This window comes from Carcharhinus amblyrhynchos, chromosome X (genome assembly GCF_965287045.1).
Source record: "Carcharhinus amblyrhynchos chromosome X, sCarAmb.v2.hapA, whole genome shotgun sequence".
Classification (NCBI taxonomy): domain Eukaryota; kingdom Metazoa; phylum Chordata; class Chondrichthyes; order Carcharhiniformes; family Carcharhinidae; genus Carcharhinus; species Carcharhinus amblyrhynchos.
Genome location: NC_137359.1, coordinates 6076561 through 6096399, shown reverse-complemented (window position 1 = coordinate 6096399; position 19839 = coordinate 6076561). Strand labels below are relative to the sequence as shown.

The window sequence follows — 19839 nt, the reverse complement described above, 5'->3', positions numbered from 1 at the left end:
CCCCTGTCTGCTTGCCTTTCCAGAAACTTCTCTGGCTTCTGGCCAATGAGGTCCCAGGTGGGGGTTCCAAGACCCGGTGGGTTTCTTGATGTCTGCCTGACAGGACACTGGGGCCATCTCCATGCTGTTACTTACATGTAACCTGTTGCCAGATGAGGTAACCGCAGGAATGTTAGGTGACAGAAAGTTTGACCCGATCTGGGCTTCTAACAATAGGCCAGTGCAGTGATCTCCTGCTGGGTCTCAGTGGACTGCAATGAACTTTGCGTGATTGGTGGGCCAGGCCCAGCCATCTTCCTGTGTCTTTGTATATTTGATCTTAGTTCACGTCTGGCCTGCCTGAGGTTTGACTGTGTTTGATTTTAATATGTCCAATTCTTTAATTTAGGATATCCAATTTAATCAGCCTTAAAATATAATATAGTCTATAATGTAATATAATTATATATTATTATATAATATAGGCCTTATAGGCCCTGGCTATATTATGACAACACGGACCTCACAAAGGCCCTGTGACCCTGGGCGGGGATTTCCAGCCTTGGTAGGGTGAGCATGGCTGGAAAATTCCGCCCATTATCTTCATTCGTGAAGCAGAAACAATCATTGGAAAGTTGAGGAGTATAAAACTTCCACTTGGTGATGACAAAACACTGAGATGAAAGAGATTTGTAATATTCCTCCTCAAATAACTGGAGTAAGCCATTTTGATTTGATTTATTATTGTTACATGTATTGGGATACAGTGAGAAGTATTGTTTCTTGTGCACTGGGAGTTTGCGCATTCTCCCCGTGCTTGCGTGGGTTTTCTCCGGGTGCTCCGGTTTCCTCCCACACCCCAAAGATGTGCTTTTAGGCTGATTGGCAGGAATAAATTGTCCCTAAATTAGTTTCCCTCAATCTAGATGGCCATAAAACGTTAGTAAAAAGTCTGACAACACCAGGTTTTAGTCCAACCTATTTATTTGATAATATACTCACAAGCTTTCGAGGGGACACCCTCTTCGTCAGGTGAATGGAGAGTTCTGGCCAGAACTCTCCATTCACCTGACGAAGAGGCAGTCCCCTCGAAAGCTTGTGAGTATATTATCAAATAAATAGGTTGGACTAAAACCTGGTGTTGTCAGACCTTTTACTGTGTTTACGCCAGTCCAACGCCGGCATACCCACATCATAAAACGTTAGACAGGGGTCGTGGGTGGAGGGGGGGGACTGGTGGTGTTGAGATGGCGGCGCGGGCTCGTTGGGCCGAAGGGCCTATTTCTTGGGCTGTTTTTGTTCTTTGTTCTTCTTTATACAGACAAAGCATACTGTTCATAGAGTACATAAGGGAGAAGGAAAGGAGAGGGTGCAGAATGTAGTGTTACAGTTACAGATAGGGTGTAGAGAAAGATCAGCTTAATATTAGATTTGATTTATTATTGTCACATGTATTGGGATACAGTGAAAAGTATTGTTTCTTGCGTGCTATACAGACAAAGCATACCATTCATAGAGTACATAGGGGAGCAGGAAAGGAGAGGGTGCAGAATGTAGTGTTACAGTCACAGGGTGTAGAGAAAGATCAACTTAATGTATGATAAGTCCATTCAAAATTCTAATGACAGCAGGGAACAAGCTGTTCTTCAGCCAATTGGTACACGTTCTCAGAATTTTGTATCTTTTTCCTGACGGAAGAAGGTGGAAGAGAGAATGTCCGGGGTGCGTGGGGTCCTTGATTATGCTGGCTGCTTTTCCCGAGGCAGTGGGAAGTGTAGACAGAGAGAATGGATGGGAGGCTGGTTCACGTGATGGATTGGGCTGCGTTCACAACTCTTTGTAGTTCCTTGCGGTCTTGGTCAGAGCAGGAGCCCAGACCGAGCTGTGACACAACCAGAAAGAATGCTTTCTATGGGGCATCTGTAAAAGTTGGTGAGAGTTGGAGCTGACTTGACAAATTTACTTAGTCTCCTGAAAAATTATAGGTGTTGGTGGGGCTTTCTTAACTATAGTGTCAGCGTGGGGGGGGGGGGGACCAGGACAGGTTGTTGGTGATCTGGACACCTAGAAACTTGAAGCTCTCGACTATTTCCACTTTGTCCACTTTGATGTAGACAGGTGCATGTTCTCCACTACGCTTCTTGAAGTCAATGATTATCCCTTTCATTTTATTGACATTGAGGGAGAGATTATTGTCTCCGGCTAACCAGATTCTCTATCTCTTTCCTGTACACACTCTCATCATTGTTTGAGTTCTGACCCACTATGGTGGTGTCAGCAGCAAACCTGTGCTTCCACCACATATGTATGTTGTGATAAATGTCCTGAAGGACAGAATGTGGAAGATGAATGGCTGGATAATGAGAATATGGGTGTTCGCGAGACATAGGGCTCCACAGGCTAAATACCCAGAGTGGGTATGGGATTGATTATATTTCAGAAAGGCTGGATCAATGGAGGACTGTGGCAACTGAGACCTGCAGGAAAGGCGATTGGCAAATTGGTTGAATATTGACTGAACGTTCAGGCTGTTGTCTAAGAAAGAAGGTTCACAGACTGGTGAAATGGGGTGAAAGCTTCGAGAGTAAGAATGCACAATGCGAGTACAGATCCAGAAGTGAATCTTGTGTCAGTAAACACTCCCATCCCAGAAAGTACCTCCAATCGTGTAAGAAGTGATTCCTGCAGTATTGTTATGTCCTGGAACTGTTAAGCGTCGTCAAGAAACTTCAGCCTTTGTTAGGAATGAAAGGAATTTATATAATAAGAGAAACTAGCCACAAGGTTTTGCATTTAGCATGGCCAATCCACCTAATCTGCACATCTTTGGACATTAAGGAGCAATTTCTCATGGCCAATCCACCTAACCTACACGTCTTTGGACACTAAGGGGCAATTTAGCATGGCCAATCCACCTAACCTACATATCTTTGGATAGTAAGGGACAATTTAGCATGGCCAATCCATCTAACCCACACATCTTTGGACATTAAGGTCAATTTAGCATGGCCAATCCACCTAACCTACACATCTTTGGCCATGCTAAGTTGTCCCTTAGTGTCCAAAGATGTGTAGGTTAGGTAGATTGGCCATGCTAAATTGTCCCTTAGTGTCCAAAGATGTGTAGGTTAGGGTGGATTGGCCATGCTAAATTGTCCCTTAGTGTCCAAAGATGTGTAGGTTAGGGTGGATTGGCCATGCTAAATTGTCCCTTAGTGTCCAAAGATGTGTAGGTTAGGGTGGATTGGCCATGGTAAATTGCCCCTTAGTGTCCAAAGATGTGTAGGTTAGGGTGGATTGGCCATGCTAAATTGTCCCTTAGTGTCCAAAGATGTGTAGGTTAGGTAGATTGGCCATGATACCTTGTCCCTTAGTGTCCAATCTATCTAACCTGCTCCTGCAGCTGGGATTCTCCAGTCCCACTGCGGTGAATGGACTTTTGGCTGAGCACCAAATTCTCTGTTCTCACTAGCAGTGGTTGTGGGACCTATGAGATCAGAGAATTCCACCCCTGAAGTCTTATTTAAAGAGAAGGAATTGTGTGAGCATTAGCTGGGATTCACTTGTGTCCCTATATATGGGAACAGACTGAAACTGTGGGTGTTGAACGAGGAGGTGCATGTTTAGACTGTATGTCTCTGTGAATAAATAGAAATGTGTGAAGATTGGTTCCAGTTTTATCCTTCACCAACTGGATTTCTGAGAAAAAAACTAATGTCACACAAAAATTTATGTTAGACACTCTTTTACATGAATACAGAATGTTTTATATGAGACCCTTCAAACCTGCTGTCAGCAGCCTAGACTTGACCTCCTTAAGCAGCTCCCCCTCTCTGCCTGTCTTTTTACACACGTCTTAAAAGCTACCTCTTTGAGCAAGATTTTGATCTTCTCGTATCTCCTCTATGTGCCTGGATATTGTCCAGAACTTGTTGCATTTGAACATGGACTGAGTAGCACGGCAGCACAGTGGTTAGCACTGCTGCCTCACAATGCCAGGGGCACAGATTCGATTCCCGGCTCGGGTCACTGTCTGTGCGGATTCTGCACGTTCTCCCCATGTCTGCGTGGGTTTCCTCCAGTTGCTCCGGTTTCCACCCACAGTCTGACAGACGTGCTGGTTAGGGTGCATTGGCCGTGCTAAATTCTCCCTCAGTGTACCCGATCAGGAGTGAGGCAACTAGGGGATTTTCACAGTAACTTCATTGCAGTGTTAATGTGAACCTTACTTGTGACTCACGAATAAACTTTAAGCTGTTGCTGACATGTTTGCGATTCTGTGAGCTCGAATTGTGTGATTGTTGTATGAAGTGGCCTACTTCAGATATGTGCGTTGCCAGCATTTAGATTGCCACTTGGATATGTTGCCTGGCACACCAGCCTCCATTGCTAATTCCTTATTGGCATCTTGCTGTGCTGTTGCTTTTCCACCTTGGCTGTTGGCGATGTCTCTTTGCAGGTGCAGCAAGTAATTATTCCGGAAACACTGGGGCATGCGTTTGTAAGCCATGCAAAGTCCATCCTTGCCGTATCTTTGATCTCCTCTTTTGGTCAGTTGTACCTCCCACCGGTTCTGACACATGATGTACTGGAGGGAACTTGTTTGAGGGCCTCTTGCCTTTCGAACCGCATTCTCAGGCACAGCACGATGCGCCATCCGTTGGGGTAACCCTCCCTGTTGCAGGCCCTCTGCTCGGTGGGAAAGAATAAGGGTGAAATGAGGTGAAGTGTGAATCTGAAGAAAGAAGCCATGGGGACAGAGTTTTCTCAGGCAAGCGAAGCGGCCTGTAGCTCGCCAGCTGCAGAAATGACTTTTCTCATCATGTTATCCAGCACTTAAGGAGAAAAAAGTCCTGGAGACGCATCCCATGCTGGTGATTTAATTTGATTTATTACTGTCACATATATTGGAAAGTATTGTTTCTTGCGCACTATACAGACAAAGCATACCATTCATAGAGTACATAGGGGAGAAGGAAAGGAGAGGGTGCAGAATACAGTGTTACAGTCACAGATAGGGTGTAGAGAAAGATCAGCTTAATATTTGATTTGATTTATTATTGTCACGTGTATTGGGAGACAGTGAAAAGTATTGTTTCTTGCGCACTATACAGACAAAGCATACCATTCATAGAGTACATAGGGGAGAAGGAAAGGGGAGGGTGCAGAATGTAGTGTTACAGTTACAGGTAGGGTGTAGAGAAAGATCAACTTAATATTTGATTTATTATTGTCACATGTATTGGGATACAGTGAAAAGTATTGTTTTTGCACGTTATACAAAGCACACTGTTCATAGAGTACATAGGGGAGAAGGAAGGGAGAGGGTACAGAATGAAGTGTTACAGTCACAGCGAGTGAGTAGAGAAAGATCAGTTTAATATAAGGTAGGTCCATTCAAAAGTCTGACAGCAGCAGGGAAGAAGCTGTACCTGAATCGGTCAGTACGTGACCTCAGACTTTTGTATCTTTTTCCTGATGGAAGAGAGAGCTGCGTGGGGTCCTTAATTATACCGGCTGCTTTTCCCCGAGGCAGTGGGAAGTGTAGACAGAGTCAATGGATGGGAGGCTGGTTTGTGTGATGGATTGGGCTGAGTTCACAACCCTTTGTAGCTCCTTGCAGTCTTGGGCAGAGCAGGAGCCCAGACCAAGCTGTGATACAACCAGAAAGAATGCTTTCTATGGGGCATCTGTAAAAGTTGGTGAGAGTCCGTAGCGGACATGCCAAATTTCCTTAGCCTTCTGAGAAAGTAGAGGCGTTGGTGGGGCTTGTTCTGCAGTGCCGTATGCTGGAGAAGCAACATGCCGCAAATGTCTTGTAAATCCTCTCTTTCATCTTGAGTATTGACGCCTCTTGCGCACACCTGCAAGTTACACTGTGGGTACAACAATGGCCTTGCCCACCTGCACCAGTCACCGAAGCCCGACTGAATTAGGGGTTAGTTAACTGCCCGCGCTCATGGCTTCCATTTGGGAGGATATTCTACCCCCCCCACCCCCAGGAGCTGCCAGCCAATTGGAGGAAGAGTGGCCATTGCTGGGAAAGCATGGAGAATGCCCAGAGTGCTGGTAAATGGCCTCAGGATTTACCTCATGCATGGCCTACGCAGAGTGTGGGGGCTGTTCTAGCAGGACTGACACTTGCTGCTGGTGGAGGGTAAAATCCTCCAGAGGCGATATGGTGCCCAATCAGGGAACCCCCTCCCCCCCCCCCCCCCCCCCAGTCAGGAGTCAGCAGGGCAACCCTTGGGGTATACCTGGCAGCCTGCCCATGTGGCAGGCTGCCCACTTGCTACTGGCAAAGTAGTGGTCGAGGGAGGTGGCCATTGAGGGCCCGGACTAAATTACCCGCCATCTACCTTGCCACTGTTTAAAAAATCCCAATGGTGGCAGAAAGATGGTGGGCACAGCGCCCCTCGCCATCCAGTTTTACGCCTTGCCAGCCAGCCCATTCCCTGGGCCAGAGTCTCCCTCACCTCCAGCAAACAGAGATCTCCTGACCGAAACTACGGCAAACCTTCCGGATAAAAGCAGGATTATTCCTCTGGGAAAAAGTGCAGCGCACGATGGGTCGTTCTAAAATAGAATGGACGTGCGTAAACCTGTTCGCTTGGCAGCATTCCAGTCTCAGGGGAATTAGCCTCTGGCTGGGAATAGGAGGGTCACAGAACGCAGCTTTAAATTTACTAGATGGCTGTCTTGTTGGCCCAGTTAGGGATGGGGCTAACTTTGACAGAAGGCCCTCCGAGACCCTTTCCAGCAACCACTTTGAACCCGACTCTCTCTCTCAGAGGTTTTCGCTGAACTTCCGTTTGAGATTATCGGGACAGGCCCTGGGAAAACCTCCCGTGTCCAAGGACAAAGGATGATCCCAGGTTTTCTGCCCCCCCACCCCAGGCTGTGCTGAGTTAGTTGAGCTCCCCTTCGGGAAATAAATAGATGGCAGGTGATGTGGGAAACGTAGAAACTAGTAGCAGGGGGACCATTCAGCCCTTCGAGCCTACTCTGTCATTCATTTTGATCACAGCTGACCATCCAATTCAATATCCTGATCCCCCTCCCCCCCCATATCCCTCGATCCCTTTAGCCCCAAGAGCGATATCTAATTTCTTCTTGAAATCACACAACGTTTTGGCCTCAACTACTTTCTGTGGGAGTGAATTCCACACATTCCCCACCCTCTGGGTGAAGACATTTCTCCTCACCTCAGTCCTAAAAGGTTTACCCCTTATCCTCAAACTATGACCGCCTAGTTCTGGACTCTCTCACCATCGGGAACATTCTTTCTGAATCTACCCTGTCTAACCCTGTTAGAATTTTATAAGTTTTTATGAGATCCCCTCTCACTCTTCTAAACTCCAGTGAATATAATCCTAACCCACTTAGTCTCTCCTCATATGAGAGACCTGCCATCCCAGGAATCAGCCTGGTAAACCTTCACTGCATTCCGTCTATAGCAAGGACATCCTTCCTCAGATAAGGACACCAAAACTGCACACATTAATCCAGGTGTGGCCTCACCAACGCCCTGTACAATTGCAGTAAAACAACCCTATCCCTGTACTCAAATCCTCTCGCTATGAAAGCCAACATACCATTTGCCGCCTTTACTGCCCACAGCCCCCGGGCGCTCCGTGCCCGCGGGCCCCTGCGCACTCTCTGCCCGTGGTCCCCGTGAAGGTGGGAGGATTGAGTTCAGTTGCCCACCTCTTCAATCAGAGGTTGGGGACTGGTGGGGGAGGGGGAGGTCACTTCAGTTAAGATCAGATACCCCTGGGTTTGGGTCACAGTTTCCAACTGTTGGCCTCCATCTGGTGACCATAAAATCCCTACAGCACACAAGGAGGCCATTCGGCCCATCACATCACAACAATCCCATCCAGGCCCTATCACCGTAACCCCATGTATTTACCTTGCTAATCCCCCTGACACTAAGGGACAATTTAGCATGGCCAATCCACCCTAACCTACACATCTTTGGACACTAAGGGACAATTTAGCATGGCCAATCCACCCTAACCTACACATCTTTGGACACTAAGGGACAATTTAGCATGGCCAATCCACCCTAACCTACACATCTTTGGACACTAAGGGACAATTTAGCATGGCCAATCCACCCTAACCTACACATCCTTGGACACTAAGGGACAATTTAGCATGGCCAATCCACCCTAACCTACACATCCTTGGACACTAAGGGACAATTTAGCATGGCCAATCCACCCTAACCTACACATCCTTGGACACTAAGGGACAATTTAGCATGGCCAATCCACCCTAACCTACACATCCTTGGACACTAAGGGACAATTTAGCATGGCCAATCCCCCTAACCTACACATCTTTGGGCACTAAGGGACAATTTAGCATGGCCAATCCACCCTAACCTACACATCTTTGGACACTGAGGGACAATTTAGCATGGCCAATCCACCCTAACCTACACATCTTTGGACACTGAGGGGTAATTTAGCATAGCCAATCCACCTAACCTACACATCTTTGGACTGTGGGAGGAAACCCACGCAAACACGGGGAGAGAACGTGCAGACTCCACACAGACAGTGACCCAAGCCGGGAATCGAACCCGGGTCCCTGGCGCTGTAAGGGAGCGGTGCTAACCACACTGTGCCGCCTGCACCCCTCCACTGCCTGGCTGGCTTTTTGAGTAAAGGCATGACGGGGAGGGGGGGGTGGTTTGGCTGTGCCCCCTCCTGTGGGTGAACAGTACAGGTACATGAGCAAAGAAGCTCTCCTTGATGACGCAATTGGAGGGTGATTGAATGCCATGGACCCCCAGCTAAGGTCAAAGGTTAAAGTGTTGAGTGGGGGGTGGATGGGGGAGGGAGAGTGTGCGATATCCGAGCTGGTTGGTTATGAGAGTGCGGGGCCTACAGTGCAGTTGCTGGGGCCAGCCAGTGTGTAATATGTTAACTCCTGCCATTCTCAGTGTGTGTATTTTACATCTTGCAGTGCAGCTCGAAACAGACGGACACCAGGCTTATTTTGTCATCAAAATCCGACATGCCACAATCCCAAAACTATACAGCTCCGGGGATCAGCCAGGTCAGTGCTCTCAATCCGGGATTCATGGAGACCTCCAGTAGAAATCCCACCGACTGATCCAGCCATGAAAGTACCTAGAGGTGCCTCCGACTGCGAGGTCTGGCATTTAACATCCTGCCTGAATGAGGTGCCATCCCCGCGGTTTCGCAAGGGCGCGAGCGATTTATTATTCTGGGAATTCCTGCGTTGTCCTTTCCGTTGGTTCTGCACCAAACGATTCCCGTGCTCCGGGCCAGGAAGTTGCTTTGTGGACGCAACTGCGCCAAGCGTAAACCAGCGCGCAAAAAAAGGGGCAAAAAAAATTTGCAATCTTAACTGCGGCGGCATTCGAATTTGTGAATCGCGTTTCATTCTCCCCGCCCCGCCTCCCGCCACTTTCTCAGGCAATCGCGAGGATTCTCCAACCTTGCCCGCGTCTGCAGTACCGCTGCAGCGAAGGAGGTTCCAGCTGAGCGCCCGATTCTCCAGTCTCGCCGGCAATGTGGCACAGACGCGAGCAGAGAGTGCCGCTCCCTGTCTCGCGGCAGCATGCCCCTTTTCCAGCTCTCCAGCGCCGCCCCCCCCCCCCCCCCCCCCCGGCACCTGGGCTGGCTTCTGTAACCAGCTGGCACTGGCCAGCCACTGGCGCCTCTGCCCTCTTCACACCTGCCTCCACGCTGGCATCAGCAGCGTGTGTGTCCCCGCCCTCCACGGGCAAGGGAAAAGTTACCCAGTTTTGTCGAGCCTCAACAAAAGTGTGCAGACCCTGCGACAAGCCACGGAGGCACTCACCGTCGTTTCATAGGCAGGCCTGGCAGCCCTCTTGGCAGAGCAAGATCCCACGGGCAGCAATGAGATCGCTCCGTCTTTTTGTGTGGCAGTGCTCATTGAAGGAGAGGTGTTGGCAAGACACCAGGAGAGCTCCTTTTTGATTCTTAAACTCCACCCGGTCCAGAAGGCAGGACCCAGGGTGCCAACCGAGATTCCGTGCTGAAGTTTGGGCCTGGAATCCAGAGCCCTTCTGAATCAGGGGCAAAAGTGTTACCCCCTCAGCCTGCCCCAATCAACGCAGGAAAATCTACCTCGTGGCTTTATCAGAGCTTTGATTCCTTGTGCAAGGAAAGCAGGCATGCGCTAATCAAAAGGAAAATCCATGTAGTTTAGCTGCGAGTCATGAACAAGCTGCAATGTTTCTCTAAAGTGGCTACTAATCTTGGCTGAGAGTTGCCAACCTTTCAGGATTCTCCAGAAATTCAAGATTAATCTCCAGGATTAAGGCGGAGGTGATGGCCTGGTGGTATTATCACTAGTGTATTAATCCAGAAACCCAGCTCGGGACCCGGGTTCGAATCCCACCACAGCAGATGGCGGAATTTAAATTCAAGAAAAAATATCTGGAATTAAGAATCTACTGACGAAACCGTTGTTGGAAAAACCCATCTGGTTCCCTTTAGGGAAGGAAATCTGCTGTCCTTACCCGGTCTGGCCTACATGTTTCGTATAGTTTAGTTTATTTCTTAGTGTCACAAGTAGGCACCCTAATGAAGTTACTGTGAAAATCCCCTAGTCGCCTCTTCGGGTTACACTGAGGGAGAATTTAGCACGGCCAATCCACCTTAACCCGCACGTCTTTCAGACGGTGGGAGGAAACCGGAGCAGCTGGAGGAAACCCACGCAGACACGGGGAGAATGTGCAAACTCCACACAGACAGTGACCCAAGCCAGGAATCGAACCTGGGTCCCTGGCGCTGTGAAGCAGCAGTGCTAACCCACTGTGTCACCGTGCCAGCCCAATTGACTCCAGTTTCACAGCAATTAGAATCATGGAATCTCTACAGTGCATAAGGAGGCCATTCATTCCATCAAGTCTGCACTGACAACAATCCCACCCAGGCCATATTCCTGTAACCCTACTAATGCCCCTGACATCCCCCTGACACTAAGGGGCAATTTAGCATGGCCAATCCACCCTAACCTACACATCTTTGGACACTAAGGGGCAATTTAGCATGGCCAATCCACCCTAACCTACACATCTTTGGACACTAAGGGGCAATTTAGCATGGCCAATCCACCCTAACCTACACATCTTTGGACACTAAGGGACAATTTAGCATGGCCAATCCACCCTAACCTACACATCTTTGGACACTAAGGGACAATTTAGCATGGCCAATCCACCCTAACCCGCACATCTGTGGAATGTGAGAGGAAACTCACACAGACACACGGAGAACACACAAACTCCACACAGACAGTGACCCAAGCTGTAAATCGAGCCTGGGTCCCTGGCGCTGTGAGGCAGCAGTGCCAACCACTGTGCCACCCCATATGGTTGACTGTCAACTGCCCTTGGGCAATAATTGACTGTCAACTGCCCTTGGGATGGGCAGTAAATGCTGGCCCAGCCAGCGATGCCAGTGTCCCACAAACGAATAAACAAAAACAACACCTGAGCGAAAACTCGGAGGGGCATTGAAATAATTCCACGCCTCCCCGCCATTTTCTTTCAACATTTTGGTTTTGCTAGAAATCAAGGAGACCCTGAGCTAGGCAGCTAAAGGTCAGAGGTCACGCGAACAAACCTCCAGGGATACGTCCAATAAGCGTGTCCTCGAAATGCAGCGTGTTGAAAGAACAACGGAGGCCCCTTCCGATGGTACAGAATCACTTGATGCGCAAAAGCTGTTGCATAATGTCAAGTGACATTTTTGCAATTCTTCGTGACGTAGGGACAGATTTCAGCCCTGTGTAATTGTGGAAAATGGGCAATGCGTCAGTCGGCTATTTTACACCTTTCCCCAATTTTTATTTCCAATAAAGTTACCTGAAATAGCGTCCGTGTGCATAGAAACATAGAAACTAGAAGCAGGAGGAGGCCATTTGGCCCTTCGATCCTGCTCCATCATTCATTCTGATCACAGCTGATCATCAAATTCAATATCCTGATTCCTCCCTTCCCCCCATTCGATCCCTTTAGCCCCAAGAGCGATATCTAATTTCTTCTTGAAATCACACAACATTTTGGCCTCAACTACTTTCTGTGGGAGTGAATTCCATACATTCCCCACCCTCTGGGTGAAGAAATTTCTCCTCACCTCAGTCCTAAAAGGTTTACCCCTTATCCTCAAACTATAACCCCCTAGTTCTGGACTCCCCCCACCATCGGGAACATTCTTTCTGAATCTACCCTGTCTAACCCTGTTAGAATTTTATTAGTTTCTATGAGATCCCCTCTCACTCTTCTAAACTCCAGTGAATATAATCCTAACCGACTTAGTCTCTCCTCATATGAGAGACCTGCCATCCCAGGAATCAGCCTGGTAAACCTTCACTGTACTCCCTCTATAACAAGGACATCCTTCCTCAGATAAGGACACCAAAACTGCACACATTAATCCAGGTGTGGCCTCACCAACGCCCTGTACAATTGCAGTAAAACAACCCTATCCCTGTACTCAAACCCTCTCGCTATGAAAGCCAACATACCATTTACCTTCTTTACTGTCTGCTGTACCAGCGACTGATGCATGAGGACTCCAAGGTCTCACTGAGTATCCACCTCTCTCAATTTACACCCATTCAAGTAACTTATCTTCCTATCATAGCTCCCAAAATGGATAACCTCACATTTATCCACATTATACTGCATCTGCCATGCAGATATCCACACACTCAGCCTATCCAAATCACACTGAAACATCTCTGCATCCTCCTCACAGCTCACCCTCCCACCAAACTTTGTATCGTCTGCGAATTTGGAGATAATACATTCAGTTCCCTCTTCCTAATCATTAATATATAATGTGAACAGTTGGGGTCCCAGCACAGATCTCTGCAGAACTCCACTAGTCACTGACTGCCAATCAGAAAAAGACCCATTTATGCCAAATCTTTGCTTCCTATCTGCTAACCAGCTTTTTATCTATCTAAGACACTACCTACAATCCCATGTGCTTTAACTTTACATAGTAGTCAGTTGTGTGAGACCTTGTCGAAAGCCTTCTGAAAGTCTAAATAAACCACATCCACTGGTTCTCCTCAGTCAACTCCAGTAGTTACATCCTCAAAAAATTCCAATAGGTTCATCAAGCATGAATTCCCTTTTGTAAATCCATGCTGACTTTGTCTGATTATATCACTGGCGGCCAAGTTATGAAATCCTTGGTAATAGACTGCAGCAACTTCCCCAGTACCGATGTTAGGCTCACTGGTCTATAGTTCCCTGTTTTCTCTATATCTTCTCTTTTTGAATAGTGGGATTACATTAGCTACCCTCCAATCTGTAGGAACCAGTCCAGAGTCCAAAGAATTTTTGAAAATGACCACCATTGAATTTTCTAATTCCTCTGGGATGAAGATTATCAGGACCCGGAGATTCATCCACCTTCAATCCTATCAATTTCACCAAAACCATTCCTCTACTAAAGCTGATTTCCTTCAGTTCCTCACTAAAACCTGTTTCTCTCAGAACTTCTGCTCCATTATTCATGTCTTCCTTTGTGAGACTGAAGCAAAGTACAGATTTAATTCCTCAGCCTGTCTTTATTCCCCGTTTCTCCCTGTAAGGGGCCTACATTTGTTTCTGTCAATCCTTTTCTCTTTACACACCTACAGAAACGTTACAATTAGTTTTTAGGTCCCCGCTCGCTTACTTTCATGACAGACCTTCCTCCATCTTCTTCTAATTCTGCAGAACAATCGCTGAATACATTCTTAACATCTTTTTCTTCGATTGTGGCCCTCAGTAGCAAAGCCAGCAATTATTGCCCAATGAGAAACTGGTGACAAGCACCTCCTTGAACCGCTGCAGTCCCTGTGGTGTAGGTACACCCACAGTGCTGTTAGGGAGGGAGTTCCAGGATTGTTATTGGACATCAGTCAGTCCATGTGGTGTAGGTACACCCACAGTGCTGTTAGGGAGGGAGTTCCAGGATTGTTATTGGACATCAGTCAGTCCGTGTGGTGTAGGTACACCCACAGTGCTGTTAGGGAGGGAGTTCCAGGATTGTTATTGGACATCAGTCAATCCCCGTGTGGTGTAGGTACACCCACAGTGCTGTTAGGGAGGGAGTTCCAGGATCGTTATTGGACATCAGTCAGTCCGTGTGGTGTAGGTACACCCACAGTGCTGTAGGGAGGGAGTTCCAGGATTGTTATTGGACATCAGTCAATCCCCGTGTGGTGTAGGTACACCCACAGTGCTGTTAGGGAGGGAGTTCCAGGATCGTTATTGGACATCAGTCAGTCCGTGTGGTGTAGGTACACCCACAGTGCTGTTAGGGAGGGAGTTCCAGGATTGTTATTGGACATCAGTCAGTCCGTGTGGTGTAGGTACACCCACAGTGCTGTTAGGGAGGGAGTTCCAGGATTGTTATTGGACATCAGTCAATCCCCGTGTGGTGTAGGTACACCCACAGTGCTGTTAGGGAGGGAGTTCCAGGATCGTTATTGGACATCAGTCAGTCCGTGTGGTGTAGGTACACCCACAGTGCTGTTAGGGAGGGAGTTCCAGGATCGTTATTGGACATCAGTCAGTCCGTGTGGTGTAGGTACACCCACAGTGCTGTTAGGGAGGGAGTTCCAGGATTGTTATTGGACATCAGTCAGTCCGTGTGGTGTAGGTACACCCACAGTGCTGTTAGGGAGGGAGTTCCAGGATTGTTATTGGACATCAGTCAGTCCGTGTGGTGTAGGTACACCCACAGTGCTGTTAGGGAGGGAGTTCCAGGATCGTTATTGGACATCAGTCAGTCCGTGTGGTGTAGGTACACCCACAGTGCTGTTAGGGAGGGAGTTCCAGGATTTTGACCCAGAATGCACTTGCAGTAACCAATGTTAAGTGGCCACCATTCATGCAAGTTATTGGTGTCTTTTATAAATAATTGTTGAGAGATTTTATGATGTCTGATGGGTCACTTTTAGTTCCTGCAGATTGTTAAATTTGAACTCCACCCTTCAAGGCTCTCAACTCTGTGATCTCCTCATTGAAGCTCCTTCTGAACAGAGTTAAACACTCCCTCTGAAGCTCAGTACCTCTCTCAGTTGCCCTGTACCAAATCTAGGGCCGGGAGCCAACTGGCAAAGGGAGACTCTTTCAACCTCAGGCTGCCCCAAGTACCTGGCAGCCAAGCGATTATCGATTGCAGCGTGGTCACTGTTGTAATGTAGGCAAGATGGCAGCAAATTGGTGCATAGCAAGATCCCACAAACAGCAATATGAGCACTGGTTTTGCCACGTGGATTGAGGGATATATGTTGGCTGGGATGCCAGGGGGAATCGCCCCAACTCTTTGCTTATGAAGTTGCGTGGAAGCTTTTACATCTACTTTAGGCGTGTCCTCTGTTTAATGTCCCATCCAAAATAGGGCACTCCTGGCTGTGCGGCACTCCTTCAGTTTGGGTGGCACAGCGGGTTAGCACTGCTGCCTCACAGCGCCAGAGACCCGGGTCCGATTCCCAGCTTGGGTTATTGTCCGTGTGGAGTCTGCACGTTCTCCCTGTATCTGCGTGGGTTTCCTCCGGGTGCTCTGGTTTCCTCCCACAGTCCAAAGATGTGTAGGTTGGGTGGATTGGCCATGCTAAATTGTCCCTTAGTGTCCAAAGATGTGTAGGTTAGGGTGGATTGGCCACGCTAAATTGTCCCTTAGTGTTTCGGGATGTAAAGGTTAGCAGGATTAGCAGGCTAAATATGGGGTTATGGGGATAGGATGTGGATGGGATTGTGCATGGCGCAGACCCGATGGGCTGAATGACCTTCTTCTGCACTGTAGGGATTCTATGATAGTTAAGAGTTTCTGCTACCACACTGGAGGTGTCTGTCCAGATTGTTCTGCGCAGGAGGAGGCAGGAGTGCTACCAAACAAGCTAAGGTGGATTGCAAAGCCAATTAGATAATGGTGGGATTCAGCTCCTCCTATACTGAGAGTTTTTTTATCGCATGTGTACTAAGCAGGGAAGTGCATGATGTAGAGCGAGGACAGCAAAGAACAGACTGATGGTACAGCAACAACGGCCAACATGATCCTCCCAACATAAGCTGGGGCATCGGATGGAAAACCTCAACATTTATTATTGAAAACCTGTCGGTGTGATTTCCTCTTTGAGAGACATTTCCAGAACTTGGGCAGCACGGTGGCACAGTGGTTAGCACTGATGCCTGACAGCGCCAGGGGCCCTGGTTCAGTCCCTGACTTGGGTCACTCTCTGTGCGGAGTTTGCACATTGTTGCCGTGTCTGTGTGGGTTTCCTCCGGGCGCTCCGGCTTCCTCCCAGAGTCCAAAGACGGGCAGGTTAGGGTGGATTGGCCGTGCAAAATTGCCCCTTAGTGTCCAAAGATGTGTAGGTTAGGTGGATTGGCCATGCTAAATTGTCCCTTAGTGTCCAAAGATGTGTAGGTTAGGGTGGATTGGCCATGCTAAATTGCCCCTTAGTGTCCAAAGATGTGTAGGTTAGGTGGATTGACCATGCTAAATTGTCCCTTAGTGTCCAAAGATGTGTAGGTTAGGTGGATTGGCCATGCTAAATTGTCCCTTAGTGTCCAAAGATGTGTAGGTTAGGGTGGATTGGCCATGCTAAATTGCCCCTTAGTGTCCAAAGATGTGTAGGTTAGGGTGGATTGGCCATGCTAAATTGCCCCTTAGTGTCCAAAGATGTGTAGGTTAGGTGGATTGGCCATGCTAAATTGCCCCTTAGTGTCCAAAGATGTGTAGGTTAGGTGGATTGGCCATGCTAAATTGTCCCTTAGTGTCCAAAGATGTGTAGGTTAGGGTGGATTGACCATGCTAAATTGCCCCTTAGTGTCCAAAGATGTGTAGGTTAGGGTGGATTGGCCATGCTAAATTGTCCCTTAGTGTCCAAAGATGTGCAGGTTGGAATTTAATGTTGGCAAATGTGAGGTTGTCCACTTTGGTAGGAATAATGGTAGGAAGGACTATTACTTACATGGCGAAAAACTGCAGCAGGCGACGGTGCAGAGGGACCTCGGGGTCCTTGTGCATGAGTCGCAAAAACCCAGCCTACAGGTGCAGCAGGTGGTCAGGAAGGCAAATGGGATGCTGGCCTTCATAGCGAGGGGGATTGAATATAAAAGTAGGGAGGTCTTGCTGCAGCTGTATAGGGCATTGGTGAGGCCGCAGCTGGAGTACTGTGTGCAGTTTTGGTCACCGTACTTACGCAAGGATATTTTGGCCTTGGAGGGAGTGCAGAGGAGGTTTACTAGGCTGATACCGGAGTTGAGGGGGTTGAACTATGAGGAGAGGCTGAATAAACTAGGCTTGTACTCGTTAGAGTTTAGAAGAATGAGGGGAGATCTCATTGAGACATATAAGATGATGAATGGGATGGATAGGATAGAGGTGGAGAGACTCTTCCCGCTCAGAAAGGACAGTAGGACTAGGGGGCACAGCCTCAAGATAAAGGGGGGGCGGTTTAGAATGGAGTTGAGGAGGAACTTCTTCACTCAAAGGGTGGTGAATCTCTGGAATTCTCTGCCCGTTGAAGTGGTGGAGGCTGCCTCGCTGAATATTTTTAAGACGCGGGTTGATGGGTTTTTGATAAGCGAGGGGATTAAGGGTTATGGGGAGAGGGCGGGAATGTGGAACTGAGACACAACAGATCAGCCATGATCTTATTGAATGGCGGGGCAGGCTCGAAGGGCTAGATGGCCTACTCCTGCTCCTATTTCTTATGTTCTTAGGTTAGGTAGATTGTTCATGCTAAATTGCCCCTTAGTGTCCAAAGATGTGCAGGTTAGGTAGATTGGCCATGCTAAATTGCCCCTTAGTGTCCAAAGATGTGCAGGTTAGGTGGATTGGCCGTGCTAAATTGCCCCTTAGTGTCCAAAGATGTGCAGGTTAAGGGGATTCGCCAGGCTAAATTGCCCCTCAGTGTCAGGAGGACTAGCTTGGGTAAATACATGGGGTTACGGTGGGATAGGGCCTGGGCGGGATTGTTGTTGGTGCAGACTTGATGGGTCGAATGGCCTCCTTCTGCAATGTAGGGATTCGATGATTCTACGAATACCTGGATGAACCTAGATGGGAAAGAAGAAAGAGAGATTTGAAGAGGAAAACCGGGGGGTAAAAAGGTCATGATGAATGGACACCTGGCCTGAGGCCTTCTGTGCCCTTTCGACTTTTAGACCGAACAGAGAGACACCAGTAATTATACAGAGATCTCCTCTCAGGATCAGGGTATGGAATAGTCACGATCGAGTTGGGTGCTGCAACTGGCCCAGGGAGTTGAATGGCCTGTTCCTACGTTCAGGATTGTGGTGATGATGAGGAGTTTCGAATCCTCCTCGATGCAAAGATTGGAACGTGGATAAGTGAGTCACAAGATGCGAAGGCTACAAACTGTTCTCTGTGTTTCAGGGTACAACGTCAGTGCCTTGGTGACCATTGCAACAAAAACCTTCCTGAGGTATGACAAGCTGAGGGAGCTGATAGCAAGCGTGAGGAAGTTCTACCCAAATGTCACCATCATCATCGCGGACGACAGCGACAAGCCGCAGAAGATTGAAGGAGCGTTTATTGAGCAATATTTCATGCCATTTGGGAAGGTGGAGTATGGTCTCTCCTATTCTAAATGAGGGAGGAACTAAATGAGACGATAGGTAGCGTTGTCTGTACCACGTGGTGAGAGTGACTGGAATATTCCCACTCTGCCTGCCATGGGAATCGAGCAAGAGGGGCGGTGAGCGGCCCAGGGTGACCTCGAGTGCGATTCTCCAGGTTTGTGGGCCTATCGAGTCTGCACCGACCACAAGCCCACCCAGGCCCTATCTCCCCATAACCCCATGTATTTACCCTAGCTAGTCCTCCTGATACAAAGGGGCAATTTAGCATGGCCAATCCACCCTAACCTACACATCTTTGGACACTAAGGGGCAATTTAGCATGGCCAATCCACCCTAACCCACACATCTTTGGACACTGAGGGGCAATTTAGCATGGCCAATCCCCCTAACCCACACATCTTTGGACACTGAGGGGCAATTTAGCATGGCCAATCTACCTAACCTACACATCTTTGGACACTGAGGGGCAATTTAGCATGGCCAATCCACCTAACCTACACATCTTTGGACACTAAGGGACAATTTAGCATGGCCAATCCACCCTAACCTACACATCTTTGGACACTAAGGGACAATTTAGCATGGCCAATCCACCCTAACCTACACATCTTTGAGCACTAAGGGACAGTTTAGCATGGCCAATCCACCCTAACCTACACATCTTTGGGCACTAAGGGACAATTTAGCATGGCCAGTCCCACCTGGTGAGCAAGTTAGGAATAACTTGGCATCTCTTCCTGTCTGAGACTAATTTAAAGTGGAGAATTAGATTTTGTGCAGTGTGATGCATTAAGGTAATATCGCAACTGTGCCACAGAGCGCAAGAGATGACTTTTGTGCTGAGTTTCCTCATCTCAGTGTCCCGACATGCTAAGAGATGGAGTCACCTCGACTCCCAAAGGTCAGTTCCATATCCCTGGGAGGCGATTTGCTCCATCTCAGCTTGGGTTGGGAAATGGTACAGGGGAGAAAGGAGAAGGGTCCTCAATGGGGGTGAAGTGTAAGAGCACTGGTTAGCACTGCTGCCTCACAGCGCCAGGGACCCGGGTTCAATTCCGGCCTCGGGTCACTGAATGTGAAGTTTGCACATTCTCCCCATGTCTGCATGGGATTCCTCCAGGTGCTTCAGTTTCCTCCTACACGCCAAAGATGTGTAGGTTAGGGTGGATTGGCCATGCTAAATTGTCCCTTAGTGTCCAAAGATGTGTAGGTTAGGGTGGATTGGCCATGCT

The 19839-nt window shown here is 48.3% G+C and overlaps 1 protein-coding gene across 3 annotated transcripts in view; it reads left to right on the top strand.

Moving 5' to 3' along the window:
- The window catches only part of LOC145361848 (beta-1,4 N-acetylgalactosaminyltransferase 1-like), a 112132-nt gene that overhangs the window by 51924 nt on the left and 40369 nt on the right, over nucleotides 1-19839 (top strand). For 2 of the 3 annotated variants that reach the window (XM_080217821.1, XM_080217819.1), the window contains exons 8-9: nucleotides 8956-9048; nucleotides 18402-18589. In XM_080217821.1, coding sequence (XP_080073947.1) covers nucleotides 8956-9048; nucleotides 18402-18589 — 281 coding nt within the window. The remainder of the gene's footprint in view (nucleotides 1-8955; nucleotides 9049-18401; nucleotides 18590-19839) is intronic. The other variant, XM_080217820.1, reaches the window with a different exon arrangement.